Consider the following 18,496-nt stretch of genomic DNA (forward strand, 5'->3'; position numbering starts at 1 on the left):
CTTTCCCTATTTGCTTTTTGTCTGACTCCCTCCACTACAATGTAAGCCCCACGAAGGTAAGGAGTTTGTGTGTATTCTGTTTACAGCTGTATGCCCCACAGCTAGAACAGTGCCTACATAAGAGGTCGAACATATCTGTGGAAGGAAGGAATTAAATTTTTCTATGGTATTCATTCACCTGCATATAGAAACTGAACACTCAAATAGGCACTGCTGTATTTTATTACAGAAGCAGTGTGCAAAGTTAAAAGTAAAGGAATTACAGGGGGAGGGCTAGTATAAGAGCCAGGATGCAGAGTATTTTATCACTGGGGGAAAACCGCTGCTTTTCTCTAGCAACGGACTGTTTCTGAATATCCCAAAATGGCCTGGTAGTAAAACTCTCTGCAAACGGATATTACTGGTAGGTGATAAACCAAAGCTATTCTTTGTAAATGTTACAGCATAATGTCCCAAAGGAGCTTACAAAGTTTCCCATTGGACAAGGGTATACACAAACACACTTAAATCATCACCGGGCATGGCCACTGAGCCTTGAATTCCAAGCCTGCTACCCCATCAACATTCTAACTGCTCTCTGAGCGAGGCTGAAGAAACACAGCAGTAAGACAGGGCAACGTGAAGTCAGGCCAAACCGCCTAAGTCCTCGCGCAAAGCCTAAGTGATGGTGAGGTCAGCACAAAACGACCGCAGGGTTAAGGTCTCCTCCAGATCTAGAATTCTACGGTTCTGTGACATACTCTGAAAGGAAAGGGGCTGATTTAAATCTCTTTAGATCAAAGCATTTTAGTGATGAAAGATATGTCAGAACTCATCTCATGTATAACTTGCTCAAGGTCTCAGGTTGGTCTATTAATGGAGCCCAGATCTGGGGACCCAAGGCTACAGAATCTCATTTTAGTACCCTTTCTACTCTGCTGCGTGCATATTCTCCTTCCTTAGAACATCATTTCTTACAGAAGTAAACATTCTTGGCTGTGAGACTGAAGGACCACCCAGAGATCCCTGGAGTGTGACAGAACCCTGCAAAAATCCAAACGGGTTCTGTTCACTATACCGTCACCTCCTCATTCCAAGAACTGAGAGCTAACAGCTGTGTGGCCAGTACCTCTGTCTGCTCTGATTGTTTCCTTTTTTTCAAACCATTTCAGTGGATGGACCAGCAATGCAGGTTTGTGAATTTTGAACTCAGGCTGCAGAGGCTCTAGGGCAGGGACCAGTGGATATGAGGCTGGACACGGACACCAGGAGAGGGAGTGGGGAGGGGAAGTGGAGGAAAGGAGAAATGATGCCCCTAGTTCTCAGGGGCAAATTTATAACTATTAGACACTTTGAATATGTCTCTGAAAAAAGTGGAGAGACAAAGTCATTGTCCTAGTTCTGTGGCTCTCACACCTGGCTACATATAGCATCATCCGGGGAGCCTTCAAAGCCCATAACTCTTAGGCCCCAACTCGGGTCAACTGAGCCAGGACCTCGGGGGTGGGACCCAGACATTGATATTTTGAAAAATGTCCCATGTGCTGCTAATGATACAGCCACAGATAAGATCCACTGGTCTATTATGGTTACATGACACCACAAAAATAAAAAGATAGATCCAAGATAATTTTACATGCATGTTAACTGCACAAAATCATGGAGAGGCTTACCACCATCTAAAAACTTCCATGTCTGCCCACCAAAAGTTTTAGTCCTGCAAAAGTCATGCAGCCACAGGGTTATAAAGGTCTTGCCACCTGCAAAAGCAAGCCTAGAAGAGAAGCACCAAACATCTTTCCAGAAATCCCAATAGGTAAGGAAATTAAGTAAGAAGTGCACCTAAACTGTCTTCCGTATTTCCAATGATCAGGAAAAAGGCATTCTTAATCTTCCTTCACAAGAAATATGTATCAAGTGTTTAGGATACGCTTGGTGCTAGAATGGGAAAGAAGATAAAAGAAAATGAAAGATGGCTTGCCTGCCCTAGCTTCACTCAAGGTTCCATCAGTGCAATGCTCCAAAAAAGCCATTAAGCTGGCAATGGAGAATAGCTTTGGGACCCTATCAACTAAGTGAGACACTCCTATGATATAAACCAGGTACTTTCACGGAGGTGGTTGCCTCGTTACAAACGTAAGGGACTCACTTTCTCCATGATGTAATCAGCCTACTAGGTGCTGCTGAAAGTACACCACCCACACGGAGGCATCCATGACTTCCGTGGTCAAAGCAGGATGAGCGGACATTTCCACACTGAGTACACAATACACTGAACGATAACCTCATGAAGTAAAAACAGCCATACCTGGAAGAAAGCAGGTCAAGCCTAATAAGAATCGGCTAATAGGCTTTACCTGTTCCCACTACCTTATTCTCTGCTTGTTTTTTCTTGAAAACCTGTAATCATAAGCACATTTGCTTCAAAAAGATGAATGAAAACCCAAGACATGGAAAAAAAAGGGGAGCAAATAATGTTATTTCCTCTTGTGTTTCCCCTAAGGTAGACTCATCATAATGCAGATATAGAAAGAAAAGTCAGTAAGAAGGATTTTCTGTGTGTAATCCATCTGATCACATTGTTGTCCCCAGCCACCCCCCTTAGAACAGAAATCGTTATTCCTAATAGAATCGTCTCTAGACAAAACACATTTGATCCTTTCCAGAGACAGGCTGGTGGTGGGGAGCTACTCCTCCACCCCTCCAGCTCCTCTACTCACAACACATATTCTTGCTTCTTGCCTTCCTTGTAATTCTCCTGGGCTGGGAATGCCCAGTGACGTCTGCCCTATTTCTGGGAAGATGAAAGATAGAGCTGCTTGATTTTTCCCTAACATTCCAAACGCTTCAAGTCAGACCCTGAACCTCGAAAGAAAAGGTAATCTTTGAAAACAGCTTCAGTCCTTCAACGTTCACAAATAGGTATCCAGTTACCAGGCTCAAACAGTTTTTCCATTTTAAACAATGAAGAATTATGCATTCATTCATCCATCCATCCATCCATCCATCCATCCATCCATCCATCCACTCATTCCACAGATATTCCCCGGATGACTGTTTGTGCCTGGTAGTACCAGGGAGGAAAGGTAGGCACATAGGGGATTATGAAAATAAGCATGGTAAGTGTTGAGTGGATCAAATCATTTAGGAAAATCATTAGTAGGTTGCTTGTAAGCATCTCTAATAATGTTTTTTGCTTTTGAAACTCAGTCTGATATGGTGATAGAATACTATATGAATTGCTGTTTGCTATTCTATTCTATTCTAGATTTGGGTAATAACAAAAATACAGTATCTCTTATTTCTATTCCATTCAATTAAGTAAACTTTTTTTCCACTTGCATGTTAACAGCAATTACTAATCACCTGAACCTGTCCTTTGTGAGTACAGGTCTCTTAGCCTATTGGGCCTTGCACCTACATTTTCACAATGAAGTGACTTTTGTGGGGAAGAGATGGAAATAACTTGCATCTCTGGCTTGGTTAGCTTCCCCAGCCTCTGGTGGGTACAGGAATGTAAGAATCCGGAACAGGCTCATCCCAGCCTCCAGGACCATTTATTTCTTCCCATGTATGCTTTCTTCCTCATTGCCGTTGGGGCCATGTGGATAACCACCATATGGCTCCACCCGGCTCCATATGGCTCCATCTCCCTAAAAGGGGCGCTCAAGAACATAAAAACGCTGCTGTATACGTTTATTGCAGCCCCTTCTCGTTTTCCTCCATCTGTCTTCCATATGTTTACGCGACTCAGACTCCTGCACACGTAGACCTTTTAGAGTGAGGGTTGCCAGCCTGACCAAGATAAAGAACGAACATTCACCGCTGTCAGTGACAAGGGGCCCCAACTACTTTAAATATGTGATTCATTTAGTATTCAAACTAGAACGAACTCATAACCACTTTTCTTCAATTTGTACATGAAATTGATTTTATATTTATATTTTTTTAAATGTTACCAACAAAAGCCACCCAGTGGCTCTTCTGTTGTATTTTCTCCAAGTGCTGTTCGTGAAGTGTGGAAGAACTGCATGTGACTTCCACTTAGGTGTCCCTATCATATTACACATCAATCTCTCTCCAAAGTTGACTTTTTCATTTTCATAAAACTCTCCTTTGATCAGAGGGAAAGTTGTCACTGTTTTCCCCCTCAGGTGTCCTTGCAAACATCTGAAGTTTTACACGTGTCCTCTGCAAACGCTAAGGAAATGAGGAGGAATGAGGAGAGACTGACCCCTGCGGGGCTCTACCTGCCCGGCTTTGGCCACACTGAGTCGTGGTCCTTTTAGCTTTGCTCGTCACCTGGCAAGAGGGACACATCTGATCCCAGTGTTGGTATAATCGAGAAGAAACTGGGAATACCAGTCACTAGACACCAGGTACAACACCGTTTCCCAGCAGGAGGCAACTCCTGGCATTAGTAACAGGAATTAGGGTGATTTCTCATTCCCGGTGTTAACTTGGCAGTGGGTACCTAGGCCATCTTTCACAAAAACCTAACGACAGTGAGAACGAAAGAAAAAAGAAATCAAGTAGGCCTAGTACTGGCTTCAGTAATTTCTACTCTTATTAATATGACTTAGACACAAAGTCCTGTGTTATAGAACTGCAGTGCTATTAAGAAGAACGCATTCAGTCCCTCAAACTGCTACTCACGTTCAAAGGTGTCCTCTTCGTGGCAGATAATTTGCCTGTAATCTAGTCCAAACCACCTGTGCAAAGCAGTCTGCTAACGAGTACGCGGAAAATTATGGCCAGTTCCATGTTCTGATGAAGCAGAACACAGAAACAGTGCTCAAACGCACAAAATATTAATAGATAGGCATACAAAAACCACCCAGCAAATGCCAGGAGAATACGTTTCTCTTTTAGCTTGTTTGTGTATAAATGACAACTATTACTATTTTTCCCCAAACACAGATATGCAAAATAAAGTTTTTATTTGAATTTCAAGATCAAACAATAACATTAATGTAGGATGTGTGATTGAGTCATTTTTGGCTTTTTTATAAGAACACTATTACGTATTTCACACATCTTTGTTTCTCTTAATGTCCTTTATAATGCAGTATAGAGCCAGACATCAATTAAGTTCAGACAAAACTACTGGGACCCAAGGAAACTCTTGTTCCCACCTAAGCTGTTGTTTCACAACCCTTCCTGCATGGGAAAAACCTAAGGAGTTACTTGTACTAATAAAACCAAAAATGCCTTTTATTGACGCAGTCGATATGCAAACTGCGGCATCACAGGTGCTATGGTGGCAGCAAACAGTGCATTTTAGTCAGGGCATCAAGTTGCAGAATTCAGGCTGCAGCCAGAGGCCTATTCATTGGAATAGCTGCTCCAGGCTGGAACAAATTATAAATTTTGGTTAAGAGAAGCAAGCACTGCCCTTGTGTGATAAAGGAAGTTTGGGTAGATCATGCAATGGTAGTGTTTCCAGAAGTGCAAGGGTGAAAAAGCTAAGTGGGTATTTTGCTCCCAGATTAAGTAGAAAGGACAAGAAGCCTGATCAGTAAGACTTCAGTGAATTACAGTTTCTGGTCTGAGAAGCTATGAGTATCGTATCCTGCACAGCAGGGCTTGCTCTGAGCAGTTTGTAAACCACATGGAAAAAGGCAGAAGTTGCTGCTAAGCTAATAGCTGCTGAGTAGCTGCATTAATTGTTGACTTTTCGGCAGGGAGGCTACTCCCCCCAGCTCAGTGCTTCCCACGAGCCAGGTGAACGCTATAGCTGGTAACCCCATCCCTCATATTCCTTCCCACTGGACACTGGCTATTAAATGCTGGCCTCTTGCCAACTGCCTTTAGGTGAGATGTGGTAAAAACTGCCAGCGAAACAAGAACATCTGCCTTCGTATCATCTTCTTTGTACAGCTACTCCCCAGGTGGCTGCTTGGATCTACGTGCGTCCATTTACTGGATTTAAACAAAACAGCAGGAGGCTAAGGGGGAGACCCAAGAAGCATATGCTGGGTCAGCGCACTCTGGTTTCAGCTACAGTACAGACCGGAGGCTCTGCCCCTCCGGAAACTGACAAGGGCAGCCGCAGCTGTGAGTCTGGAAGCAGGAGACACCCCCCTGCCTTACCTGTTTCTTTGTCCTGGACTTCTTCCAGGTGCAAGTCATTCAAAAGGTGCTCCAAGATCTTCTCCGGGGTCCCGGACACGACCACGTATCTGTCGGAGAGCAGAGAGTCCACGGAGTCATCCTCAGTGGACGACTGTGAACGGCTGCTCCATTCTTCGTCCTCGTCCTCCTCGTCAATGTATTTGAAAGAAGGCACATCGAAGGTGGGCAAGGGCAGCTCTCGGTCTGAAAGCGCGGCAGAATCCTTCCTCTCTAAATGAGGGTCAAAGACTCTCAGCCGGGAGCTGCCCATTGTGCACGGCTACTAACAAAGGCATCCCCTAAAAGCTCAAAGATCTTGCCATCTCTGTCCTTTCACTGGGAACTGAGTCCATCTGGCTGCTAAGAGCTCTGCAGTCAGCTAGCACGCTGGGCTCGAGAGGCGGAGAAAAAAGGGAGGGAGGGAGGGGGGGGGCGGACAGAGGAGGCAGAGAGCGCGAGTGAGATGGAGCGAGAGAAGGGGAGGATGGCAGGGAAAAGGAAACAGGAGCGCGGGGCTGGGTGGAAACTCTGACCTCCAATCACTCTCCGCGCTCCCCGCTTGGGGGGCTGGGCCGCAGCTCTGCACTTTCTTCAGCACCAGGACGTCCCGGTCTTGCTCTTTAACCTGAACAGTTGTCACTTCATCATCCTGCTTTCATTGCCGATGGGAGTGATGGATGGAAGAAGGAAAAACAGAGGAAATTAAAAAGAAAAAGAAAAAAAAAAGAGCTAAGTAAAGCTGCACTTTCTCAAGTTGCTTTCCCACCTAATTATCATTACAGATTCAGAACAAATTAGGAACCTGGTCAACAATCTCCCTCTAATGGTACAGGGTCCAGGCTCAAGTTGTATGGATACATAAAGTATGAGAAAGACATAAATACTTCAAAGGAAACTGGAAAAAAGAATAAAGTGGGGATGGGATTCAGAGTTCATTTTTAAAACTACCTGAATGATGTGAATTAAGAAATCCAAAGTTCAAAGTCTCAAAAACACAATATACTAATTGCATGTGTGCTATGCTCTCTTTTACCTGGTTAATACTTCTTAAGCTGCCTCTATATTAAAATTAGAAAATCGTATAAAACATCATTTAAACACTAAAACAATGAGCAAGCCATATTAAGTAGGTGTAGCAGATACATATCAATATTCATTTACATCACAGCCTTACTTTAAAAGGTGGGGAAAAAACTACTCATTCTGTCATTCAGTTCATGTTTTACTCCCATACTTGAGGTGGCCTTCATATTTATCATGTACTTGTTTTGCCAGAATACAAGCAAAAACGGATCTCTAGTTAGAATCTCATCTAGGCTGAAATTCGGATGTCACGGGTGAATGCACTGACTTTCTTCACCGCGGTCCCTTTTAACACGGAGAGAAGGCTGAACAATCATTCATTTCTGCACACACAGCTTCCACAGCCCAGAGCCTAACACGGCCCGCTGACGTGGCTCTGTCAGAGTCGGGCTCACTGCTGACCCAGCAGTGTGGAGCCGACCCAAGTGACACCCAAGTGACAAACACTTCCAGAGTGTGGAGGGTGAAATTCTCCTGATGGGTGGCACCCAACCAGAGGCAGGTAGGGGCGGAGGGGGTAGGGAGAAACACATGTAGAAATATTTACCTTCTGTATTTCTGAGGATCTGAGCAAAAGATTGAAGCAAGAAAAGTTGATAGCAAAGAGGCTTCACCTTAAAAATTATGTTGCCTCTTTAAAAAGGGAAACACGTCCTAGGGTTCCTAGCATGCTTCTGTGTTTCTGCTCCTGGCAGAAAACCCTACCTAAATTAGGTACAAACACACAAAAAGAACATTTTCCCACCCCCCGTTGGATAAAAGTACTATGTCCTTGTGCCTTATTATCAGTTCCATAGATTTATCAGAGATGCCGATGTATTTATTCACCTTCCATAAGAGTAGGAAGCCACTATTCTTGTCATAATTGCCAACCAAATCAGTGGGAAAATGATGATTTCAACTCCCGGTGTGCTGATTCGTAAGAAAATGTAGCGACCTAGTCATTTGAGTCCCCCAAGATCTTCTTAAAAACAAAAAATACTAGTCATTCTAAACAGCAATATAATTTTATGATCAACCTTTTTAAATCTCTTAGTGGCAAATAATTTTATTATGTAAAACTGATGTATTACACTTCAGCAAGGTCAGACACACAGTTACTGTGGCAATTAATGCTGGATATTCATTGTCAAACTCCCTGAGGAGGGCAGTGTGACTCCTGTAACATGAATACCAATGTATAATTGCTATCTTTCATTTCTCCAAAGGGGTTCTTTTGTTATCCATGTGGCTGAAGTGAAGCAAGGTGGCTGGCGAGAGGAGCACAATATTGACAAAAAAAAAAAGGGCAGAATGTGAGTCTGGGATACTGAGACACAGAAACAAATAATTCAGTAAAGAGCAGGTCTGAAAGGACAAAAATCTTTCCCTAGCTTTCCTCTCGTCGTAAGCCAATATTCATTTTATATGAGCCTGCTGTCATTCTGAAGTACATTTTACATTCTACGTGCATGTGATATACGGCATTATTAACTTCTGCAGGCCATGCACATACATATGGATGGAAGGGCTTCTCTAATGTCTGTGTAACTAATATGTATTACAGGGCTGTGCGCAGAGCAGCTACACTCTGCTGGGCAGGGGAATAGCTGAATCATATTGATGTACTTTCAATAGCATCTTATGTCACAGTGATAGTTTCCATTTTGAAAACCTGTTAAAAAATAAAGAAGCAAAAAAGCAGAAAAATCAATGTATAAAAGGAGACGGAAGTTATCTAAAATTGCCGTGAAAACGTAATATCCGTATGTATTATATCCGGCTCTCAAGAAGGAAGGTGAAATTAACGCCTCCTGACCAACCTATGTACCCCTACCTAACTGCTCTTCCTGAGAAACAGCATAAGTACCAGAGTTGAAGTTCTGGGTATGAAACTTTACTCTGGTGCTTGCTTGGTTAGGAATAAAAGTATTTAAAGAACTAATGACAAGAAATATGTTCAATGACAAACAGTTCATGAAATGCAAGTAAAGCATTAAAATGCTTAATTTATAGACAACCACTCAACAAACAGTGAGGGTCTGCTTTGGGTAAGGCACTGTGGCAGACACTAAGGGGCAAGCAGCGGTGAGTAAGACCGATGCCCTGCCCTTAAATGACAAGGTGATAGCTCCATAACAGCGTAAGTCTAACGTGGTGAGCTCCCCCAAGATGAGGCCACATGCAAGACAGAAAGCAACGGTAGAGAACCCATGCGATTTGACTGTCAAAGATGACAGATCAAATCCCAGATTTGTGGGTGAAAGAGAATGGAAATGCCATTAAAGGGGACAAAAAAACTGGTTCTGCTGAGAATGATGAACCTGGTTTCAGACAACTGATGTTTCAGTACTGATAATACATCATGCTGTAGATGTTTAGCAAGCAGTTAGAAATAAAGAACTAGGGCTCTGGAGAAAGGCCAAGGACAGAGATAAATTTGTGAACTACTCAAGTTTGGGAGTGGATGAGATTGTTGAAGGGAAGCAGGACAGAAAGGGAACTAGGAAGAGAAAACATAGAAAGGAGGAGGAAGAGGAGGGGATCAGAGTCATGAGGAAACCTACCAAAGAGATGACTAAGCAGTGAAACCCAGACAAGCCGAGAGAAGGTGGAGGGCACTGACTCAGGAGAGTCAAGGGCAAAGGCTGTCTGACGTTGTCAATTTCACCAAGAAGAAGAGTCTAGGAGGAAGTGATGAGGAGACCATGATGGGAAGGCGAGTGTTGAGGTGTGAGCGGATGCGAAGGAAGTGCACAAACAGGCAAGACCGCCTCCTTGGAATTTCACCATGAAGGGAAGGAGTCAGGCTGAAGAGGCTGCCTGGCTGGGGAAGTCAGCAAGGTGAGGGGCTATGGAGAAGGGGCGAGAGATCAGTAACGTGCATGGAGGGTTTAGGCTACAACAGGACTTAGCCTTCCTCCTTCCAGAGAGGATCACGGGAAAGAAGATGGGTGGAGATTTAGAAAAAAATTAGAGCAGGGGAAATAAGGTAGCTGAGGTAGACAAAATGAGATGCCTTCTATCATCTCCATAGAGTGGGGGTTCTGACCATCTTCTGGAAGGGGAGGTTCCTTGGCGGCCTGAAGAGAAAACTGTTGGAAAAATGGCTTTAGGGGTTGCAACAGGGAATAAACAAGTTACGAAAAGAGGAATTGCTGAGGGTAGAAAAACATATGCTTATGGTTTTAGGCCTTCCTGCCAAAGTGCTCAGAACCTGAGGTGGGGGGGGGGGGACTTCCCTGGCGGCCCGGGCCCGGGGGGTGGGACCCCGCCCCACCCCCCTGGGGGGGGAACACTTTCTGGGGGGACTTCCCTGGCGGTCCGGTCCCGGTGGTTGGGACTCCGCCCTGCCACCATGGGGAGGTGGGAGGGTGGTGCGGTGTGGCCCGCGGGTTAGATCCCTGGTCAGGGAACTGGGATCCCCACATGCTGTGCAGTGCGGCCAAAACAATTGTTTTAAATTTTTAAATTAAAAACCTAAATTTTTAAAAACGATTTTTAAATTAAAAGAAGAGAAACCTGAGAGGGGAACAGCGAATGATGCCCCCTCTGCCCACCAGGGGAAGAGATCAGCACAGGAGACACCAGGAGGGAGGGAGGAAAGGTGTCCTGGGCTGCCGTCAGCACACACACAAAGAGCCCTTCTCCCCAGGGCGCCTGTCTGGTTAGGGAAGGGAGTGCGCCAAGAGAGGAGCTGATAAGCGGGCAACACGGAGGGGCCGAGGACAAGCCTCCACCGGAGTGAAGGGAGCAGGCAGGCGGTCGAGGAGGAAGCAGGTGGAGGCTTTGATCAAGGAGGCTGATCTCTGAAGTGGGGCAGTTCAGAGCAGTGAAGACGGAGCAAGGGAGAAGCAGCCCCTAACACCTGGGAGCCGGCCGGGCACTCAGGCTGGGCCTCGGGTTCTCCTGTTAAATGTCACTGATTGTGCGAAAAAATCAACATCAGATAAGGCCACTCTGTGACTGTGGTGGGACAACACAAAAACACGGCCACTCGGACGGAAATCATATCTGAACACAGACAAAGCATAAACATTGATCACGGCAGAAAATACCAGAAAGCCCAGCGAGTGAGTAGTGACTGCTGCTTCTTTCCCAGTGACAGCTTTGGCTTTGCTGCCCTCCCTATAGATAAGATTTAAGATATCGTCACAGAGTTGCCCAGTTTCCTGATCTAGAGCAAAGTCCTGCTACTTGAAATCCTCCCCAAAGTCACCAAACACAAACCCAAGTCCGGTATGTCCTTTCTTCTATCACCTTCTTGTACGGAGCTGCTGCGAGGCTCCCCATGGTGCGAGGGCTCCATCACTATACCAAAGCAATAAACCCAACTTACTCAACTACAGGTGTGTTCCTGGTGGTCTCTGGCTAGAGGACAGTGACCCTGGACAAGGGTCATAAGATGCTGCCCTGCTGCTGGCATGGTGCAGTGTGGAGAGGATGGTTATTGGAGTCAAAGATAAAATGCATTTCCTTGTCAGGGGGATGAGAGAGTCATACCCAGGGATGTTCCTGAAAGTGATGAGAGGATGGGTGAGGAACGAATGCCCAAGCACTTCCCTGGCGGTCCGGCGGTTAGGACTCTGTGCTGCCAAGGCAGGGGGCGCGGGTTCGATCCCTGGTCAGGGAACTAGGATCCCGCACGGCACAACCAAAAAATAAAAATTAAAAAAAAAAAATTGAATTAAAAAAAAAAGAATGCCAGTGCAAGGGGCACAGACCTTAGAAGGGACTTCTGTAGGTGCAACACTGAAGAGGAAGGCGCAGTGGGGAGTGGGATGTATTCCCAGAAGGCACCATGGTTCCCACCGCCCGCCCCAGCCAAGGCATGGGGGCGCTCAGCTCTGGTTGGTACAGGCTCAGTGAGAATTCTCCCCACTCCCTGACACACACTTTAGCTCCTAGATCTGCACAAACCAGGTCTTTCCTCTACTCCCTTGAAGGGATGGTAGGAAGAACGAGAAACTCTAAAGACCAGGCCAGACGGATTCTTCACAGCTTTGCCTGTGGGATGCAGTCTGGGATGAGCTGGGAGATGGGGAAGGAGAGGAAGTGTAAAAATAAACAGGTATCCTCAGCTGAAAGGGGGGGGGTAACGGAGATGGTTTAGGGTACAGATTAGCGTATGACATCGGTTTGGGTTAGCGTACATGTTAGGGCACGGGTTAATCTTAGCCTACAGATTAGGATTAGGACACGGGTGGGTAAGGATTCAGGTAAGTGTTAAGGTTAGGGTTAGGGTTAGGAAACGGGGACGGTTTAGGGTACAATTGAAGGTACGACAATGCTTTAGCGTTAGTGTACGGGTCAGGGCACAGGTTAGTGTTAGCGTACAGTTTAGGATTAGGGAACGGGTGAGGGTAAGGCATCGGGTAAGGGGGAAGGGGAGGGGGAGGGGGAGGGGGAGGGAAAGCTGTTTGATCACAGACTCACAGGACCTTTTGAACAGAGGCCATGAAAAATATGAAAACAGAGGAGGGTCTTCAGGTTTTCTCTGCTCCACATCTCTTTGTTCCATTCTTTGGTGACTAGCTCTGATTTCTTTTCTTTTTATGGTTACACTGCTCCCCTGCATGCAAATTCTGAATGAATGATAGAATCCATCCCTTTGACTTACTTTAGATTAACTTCCTTGACCAAGATCAGCTTTTATACTTCTAAATCCAACTTTTCTTTTTTCATTTATTCACATGAAAGACATTTATTTTTAAGATGAAAATACATATAGGGTAATAAAAATACTGAATTTTTTAAAAAGTAAGGTGAAGAACTGATGTTCACAGTTTAGCAAGTCTACGCTGTCCTGAACCAAATTTCTGACTGCATTTATATTTTCACTTATCACCAGCACTAGCAAGAAAAAGTCATTACTAAGGGATTTCTCAGGCCTGCTGGAATTGTCACAACTACTTGCTTGATTTTCCATTATCTCTGATAATGGAAAATATTCCTCTCCCAAGTACTCACATAAAGCAGCCACTGGTATTCTCCATTGCATTGTGTCCCTGATGCTCTGTGAGTATCAACTCTTACAAGAGGGCTTAGCTGGGGGTTCATGGGTGGGCTTTAGTGACTCAGAGAAGCTTCTGAAAGTATATAAAATTTTCATGTGTAGGCACATTTTCCCAGGTAGAGTCCAGAGTTCTAGGTCTCACTGGAGTCTATGGACCCCAAGAGGTACATATCGTTCCACACAATGAAACTCATAGTTATCACTGCATCTAAGTAACCTTCTTTGACAATCTCCTGCTGGTAACACTGCCTATCCAGATAAGATGCCCAAAGAACCCTGTCATGACATCCATCACACTGACCTCTGATTATCTGCTCCCTCTGTGCTCTCCACGAAATGACGACATCTTGAGGGCAGGAACTGTGACTTCTATTTCTCTTCTTAACATACAGCTTAGGGCCTGGCACATGATATTAACTTGATAATGGTTTACTGAGTGTGCAAGTTCATAAGCAAGCAAGAGAGTGAGTGAGCGAGTGGATTACCTTTAAAAGACAGAATTGGATCTCACATGGTTCAATGGTCACTCTCCTCTGAGGCTGCCCTTACCCTCTCTACTTAGTCACTTTCCTATTATGATGCTCGTCACATGAGATAACTGTGTTTTGTACTTGAGCGCTGTACTTGCTCCATCTGTCAGAATTCTACCAAACTAAGCTCCCGTGCAACTGACATATAAGAGACCATATAACTAACACAACAGTGGGAAGGCATTCACTAAATGGTACTGTCCCTGAGTCTAGGGCACATGGAAAAAAGGGTGTGGGCCTGAACAGGTCACCCTGTGGGTTGAAGTGTGAACTGGGCAAGATGTGAATTTTGTGCTCTCTAAAATCCCCCTTCTGCCCCCTTCGGTTCCAACCAGGATCCTCAACACTCCTCCCGTGACCAAGTGTTCCATCATCAAACCTGTGTGAAGCAGGCAGCACCAGAGAAGCTTTCAGATGGAGAATGCACAGAATCATCTAGCTTGACGCCATGGCACTCAAGAAGTCATACAAGTAGCACAAGGTGCAATGCTGCTTTCCCTCAAGTTTGTGAACACCATAACTGAAGATGCTAAATTAGTGGTAGGAAGGCATTTGCTATGGACTGAAGGTTGGTGTCTCCCCCCACCCCAAATTCCTATGTTGAAACCTAACCCCCAAAGTCTGGAGGTGGGGCCTTTGGAGCCCTCATGAATGGGATTAGTGCCCTTATAAAAGAGGCCCCAGAGAGACCCCCTGCCTCTTCTGCCACATGAGGACACAGCAAAATGACAGCTATCTATGAACCAGAAAGTGGGCTCTCATCATATATTGAATCTGCTGGCACCTTGATCTTGGATTTCTCAGCCATCAGAACTGTAAGAAATAAGTTTCTGCTGCTTATAAGCCACTCAGTCTGTGGTGTTTTGTTACAGCAGCCCGAACGGACTGAGATGGCATTTAGAGCCAACAGCTTATTATGACTCCTTTCATTTCCCAACCTCCTTGGTTGAACTTTCATTCCTCCTACGAAGTTCTCTTCAAGAATCACCTCCTCCAGGAAACCTGCTCCCTCAACCTCCAGTCTGATGTGGCTGGCCCTTCTCTGCAACCCCACAGTGCCACACGAATCCTTTGGACTCAGCATTCCGAGAAGCACATACTGATGACCTTTTCTGTCTCCCTTCTAAAGCATAAGCTCACGTGTGGGCAGGCACCGTTATCTCTTTCAACTCTGAATTCCCAACAAACAGCCAGGTCTTGGCACTTCATAGATACTTGAAGAACCCTGCTCAAATGAATCAATGAACAAACAAAACGAGGAATGGATAAATGTGCAATTTTGACTAGAGGTTTAGAGAACAACAGCCTACTCTCAAAAGATACATTTCAAGTGCTGAACTCTGATGGTGCTAATACAGGCAACAGCTTGCTGAGAGGTGCTCTTCCTAAGGAAGGGTAATCCAACTACTAGGGTGGTGGATAACAATGGCCTGCGCCGTTCTGCATCTTGATCATCAACTTGAGTGTTTGGGACACTCAAACAGATATGGGTAAACTGAAAAGAAGAGCTGCATGCTCGTCACACTGGACAATGATATATAGACAGACAAGGGGTTATGAGATCAAAACAACCTGCTCTAATTCAGGATATTGGCCTGAGGGTGGTTAATGTGAGGATCATTAAGGCAGCCCCAAAACTTGGCCAATGTTTAAGAGGAAACATGGTAAGTATTTTGTGAAGTGTAAAGCATCATGCAATCATTAGCTACTAGACAATTAAAAAAAGCTAACATAATTTTATCTCATAGTGGTAGAGGTAACCACAGCTCAAGAACTAAGGAGACAGCACTACCATATGCACCTATCAGACCCACTAGGAACAGGCAACAAGGGAGGGATCCAGCCATGACCAGGCAGATAAATCTATCACATTTATTGAGGGTTTACCATACATCAGCAAAGCTAAGAGTTGCACATCCATTATCTTATCTAACCATTACAACAATTCTATGAGGTACATACTGTTAAAACTCCCATTTTGATAAAGTAACTTGGCCAAGGAAGATCTTGTGTGAGGGTGTGGTAAAGCTGAGACTGAACCCAGGCAGACCCAACAACAGAGCCCTTAACCAGAACCACAGACATCCCCAGAAGATAGTCGCTAATACACGTTAGAGACTATAAGTATGGAAGGGGACTTGGTCTCCCCTGGTGCTGGCAGCCAAAGCAGGCTAATCTGCTCGGCAGATGAGGCAACAGGTGTGTCTACGTCATGCTGAGTTCCAAGAGAAGAGGGTTGCCAAGGACCGAACGTAGTCTCAGGACCACAGCTAAGCAAGCTCAGCCAGGGTGGAGCTCAATAGCCCTGGCAAGGGGGAAATGAAGTTCTGGCAGGAACAGAGTTAAACATGGCAGGGATTAGTGGGATCTGATGCCCACAAAACTTGGGTACCCAGAGACATGCAGCCTAAGGTTAGCAGGGCGTCCAGTGCATAAGCTGCCTTTGGCCTGATGGGCTCAAGCACTGGGCAGGCATGGAATTGTACACTTTAAGATAGTTAATTTTATGCTATGCAAATTCTACCCAACAAAACAAAACAGGGCTGTGACGAGCCTCTGGGCACAGGACTTTGCTGATCAAAATACATGGGACTCTGCACCAAGGAGCTACAAGGGGGTCTGGGAAACACGCCCTTTGAGGTACTGTTCAGGTAGCTGGAATGTCTAAGAACAAAAAGATCGGGAGAATGAAACCACAGCAGGAAATTTTCACTCTCTGAGCTACCCTGCCTTGTGGGATAGGGTGCCATAGGATTACCTGTGATGTTCTAGAAAAGTTACCTTCCGTTAATGGGTGGCTAGATCAAGGAAGCAGGTGGAGGCTCAATTTAAGGAAGTACTGATGGCAGAGGCAGAATGAGCTCTGTCTTAAACTGGAGCAGAGCTTGTCAATAACATTATTGACAAGTGAAGACGGTTCTTCAGTGAGTGAGGCTGGACAAGATAAACCTCGGCACTTTTTTCCAATCCTTAGATCCTACAGAATTCAGTTTTCTTGACATCACTTTTCTCACAGAAGCCCAAAGTGCTGCCTCTCCTAAATAGGAAAGCGGCATGTGATTTAGTGGTTAGGGATCTCTCCTCATGTTGTCCTACGGAAATTCACACACAGCTTAGCAAACCAAACCACCAATGCCCACATCTATTCTTGTACCGTTAAATGTGGGTACAGCAGAACTGGAATACTTATCTGAAAAAAAATATCTCCTCTGGCCAAAAACAATTTTGTCTGAGAACAACCTTCACAGAATTTGCTGACAATGTATCTCATGACTCTCTTTTCTCATGGAAAAAAAAAAAAAAGGAAACAGATCTTTAAAAAAAAAAAAAAAAAAAAGTCAAAAGGATATTGCTGGCAAGATAGACCTGATTAAGAGAGCAGCTAAGGGAAAGACAAAGTAAGCAAGATATGTGTCAAGGTGAGTAGTGGTTCAGATTTACCATATCACAAAGTTCTGGCCCGGCAAACACATCGCTTGTATAGGTGATTCTGGCAGAACGAGAGTGTTTAAATAATGATAATTAGTTCTTTTTAAAAATCCTACACATATTGTGATTAATAACTCAAACTAAAGCCTAAATAGGACTAATAGAATTCACCATCCCCAAGCTTACAAAATCTAGGTCAAGTCTGACTTCCATAGTGTGAAAGCAAACACAAAGTTGTTATGGAACGTGACTAAACTCCCACAGAAAACGAGTACACAAGACTGGATAGAAAGTTCTGGCTGCTAGAAAAGAACTGTATTTATTAAATGTTACTGCCTCTTATAATTATCATGTAAAGCAAGTTTTCTAAGAACCCTACAATTAGGGCAAGGCTAGGAATTTGATCCTGAAGCCAACTTCAGCTAGTAAACCTATTGCACAAGAGAGCAGAGGAGATGGGGATAGAATGTAATATCCTGAAATACAGGCACTGTTTTTCCATCACAAGTATATTTTGATATACTCTATTAGCTTGATGGATTATTCTGGACACTGGTAGAAAAGAGGCATACTCAGCAAGGGTTCTGAAAGTGTTTAATGAAGGGACTATTTACAGAAGTATGGGTAGGTTTGATAAAATTAACCAAAATATGGTGAGATAACCATGGACCAGCAAAGGGAGATACTAACCACCCCTGGGCTTGAAGGGGCAAGAGGAAGTCAAGAGTGAGTACTGGATCCCACTGGGAGGGAGCTGGAGAAGTAACTGAGAGGCTTGCAGGGAGGAGCTGCAGTCCCAGAGGGGTGCAGTCACTGCCTTAACTGCAGCAGAAAGCAGGACAAGGTAGGAAGAAACACCCTGACCCCGTCTCCTTCTGCACTCTGATCTCCTATGACTCCTCCCATTGCCCAAGCCCCATTTGGAGATGGAAGGCAAGAGATCCAGGCAGGTTAGGTCCATGGGGGTTAGGTCTCACTGCCAACCAGCACAGAGCAGAGGTGAGAATGGAGGAGGGGATGCAAATGTACATGATCTAGCAAACTTGTCCTTCCAGTTTCCAGAGAAGCTTATGTCAGCTTATCACTAAGTTAGATGGCGCCATATAGGTCATGGAGTCCATCACCTTGCTGTCAGGAAAACAACTCAAAAACCTAATAGCTTGGGCTTCCCTGGTGGCACAGTGGTTGAGAGCCCACCTGCCGATGCAGGGGACGTGGGTTCGTGCCCCGGTCCGGGAATATCCCACATGCCGCGGAGCGGCTGGGTCCGTGAGCCATGGCAACGGGAGAGGCCACAACAGTGAGAGGCCCGCGTACCGCAAAAAAAAAAAAAAAAAAAAATGGGAGATTCCCTTCATTTATCGGT

The 18,496-nt window shown here is 45.0% G+C and overlaps 1 protein-coding gene across 1 annotated transcript in view; it reads right to left on the reverse strand.

Annotated features, from left to right (window-relative positions):
• Window positions 1-18,496, reverse strand: part of RAPGEF5 (Rap guanine nucleotide exchange factor 5) — a 172,589-nt gene that overhangs the window by 62,608 nt on the left and 91,485 nt on the right. The window contains exons 7-8 of the mRNA XM_007447441.1: window positions 6,627-6,745; window positions 6,073-6,161 (exon numbers count right to left, since the gene is read on the reverse strand). Of these exons, the coding sequence (XP_007447503.1) occupies window positions 6,073-6,161; window positions 6,627-6,745 (208 nt within the window). The remainder of the gene's footprint in view (window positions 1-6,072; window positions 6,162-6,626; window positions 6,746-18,496) is intronic.

The sequence above is a fragment of the Lipotes vexillifer genome, unplaced genomic scaffold (genome assembly GCF_000442215.2).
Source record: "Lipotes vexillifer unplaced genomic scaffold, Lipotes_vexillifer_v1.1 scaffold474, whole genome shotgun sequence".
NCBI classification, from domain to species: Eukaryota; Metazoa; Chordata; class Mammalia; order Artiodactyla; family Lipotidae; genus Lipotes; species Lipotes vexillifer.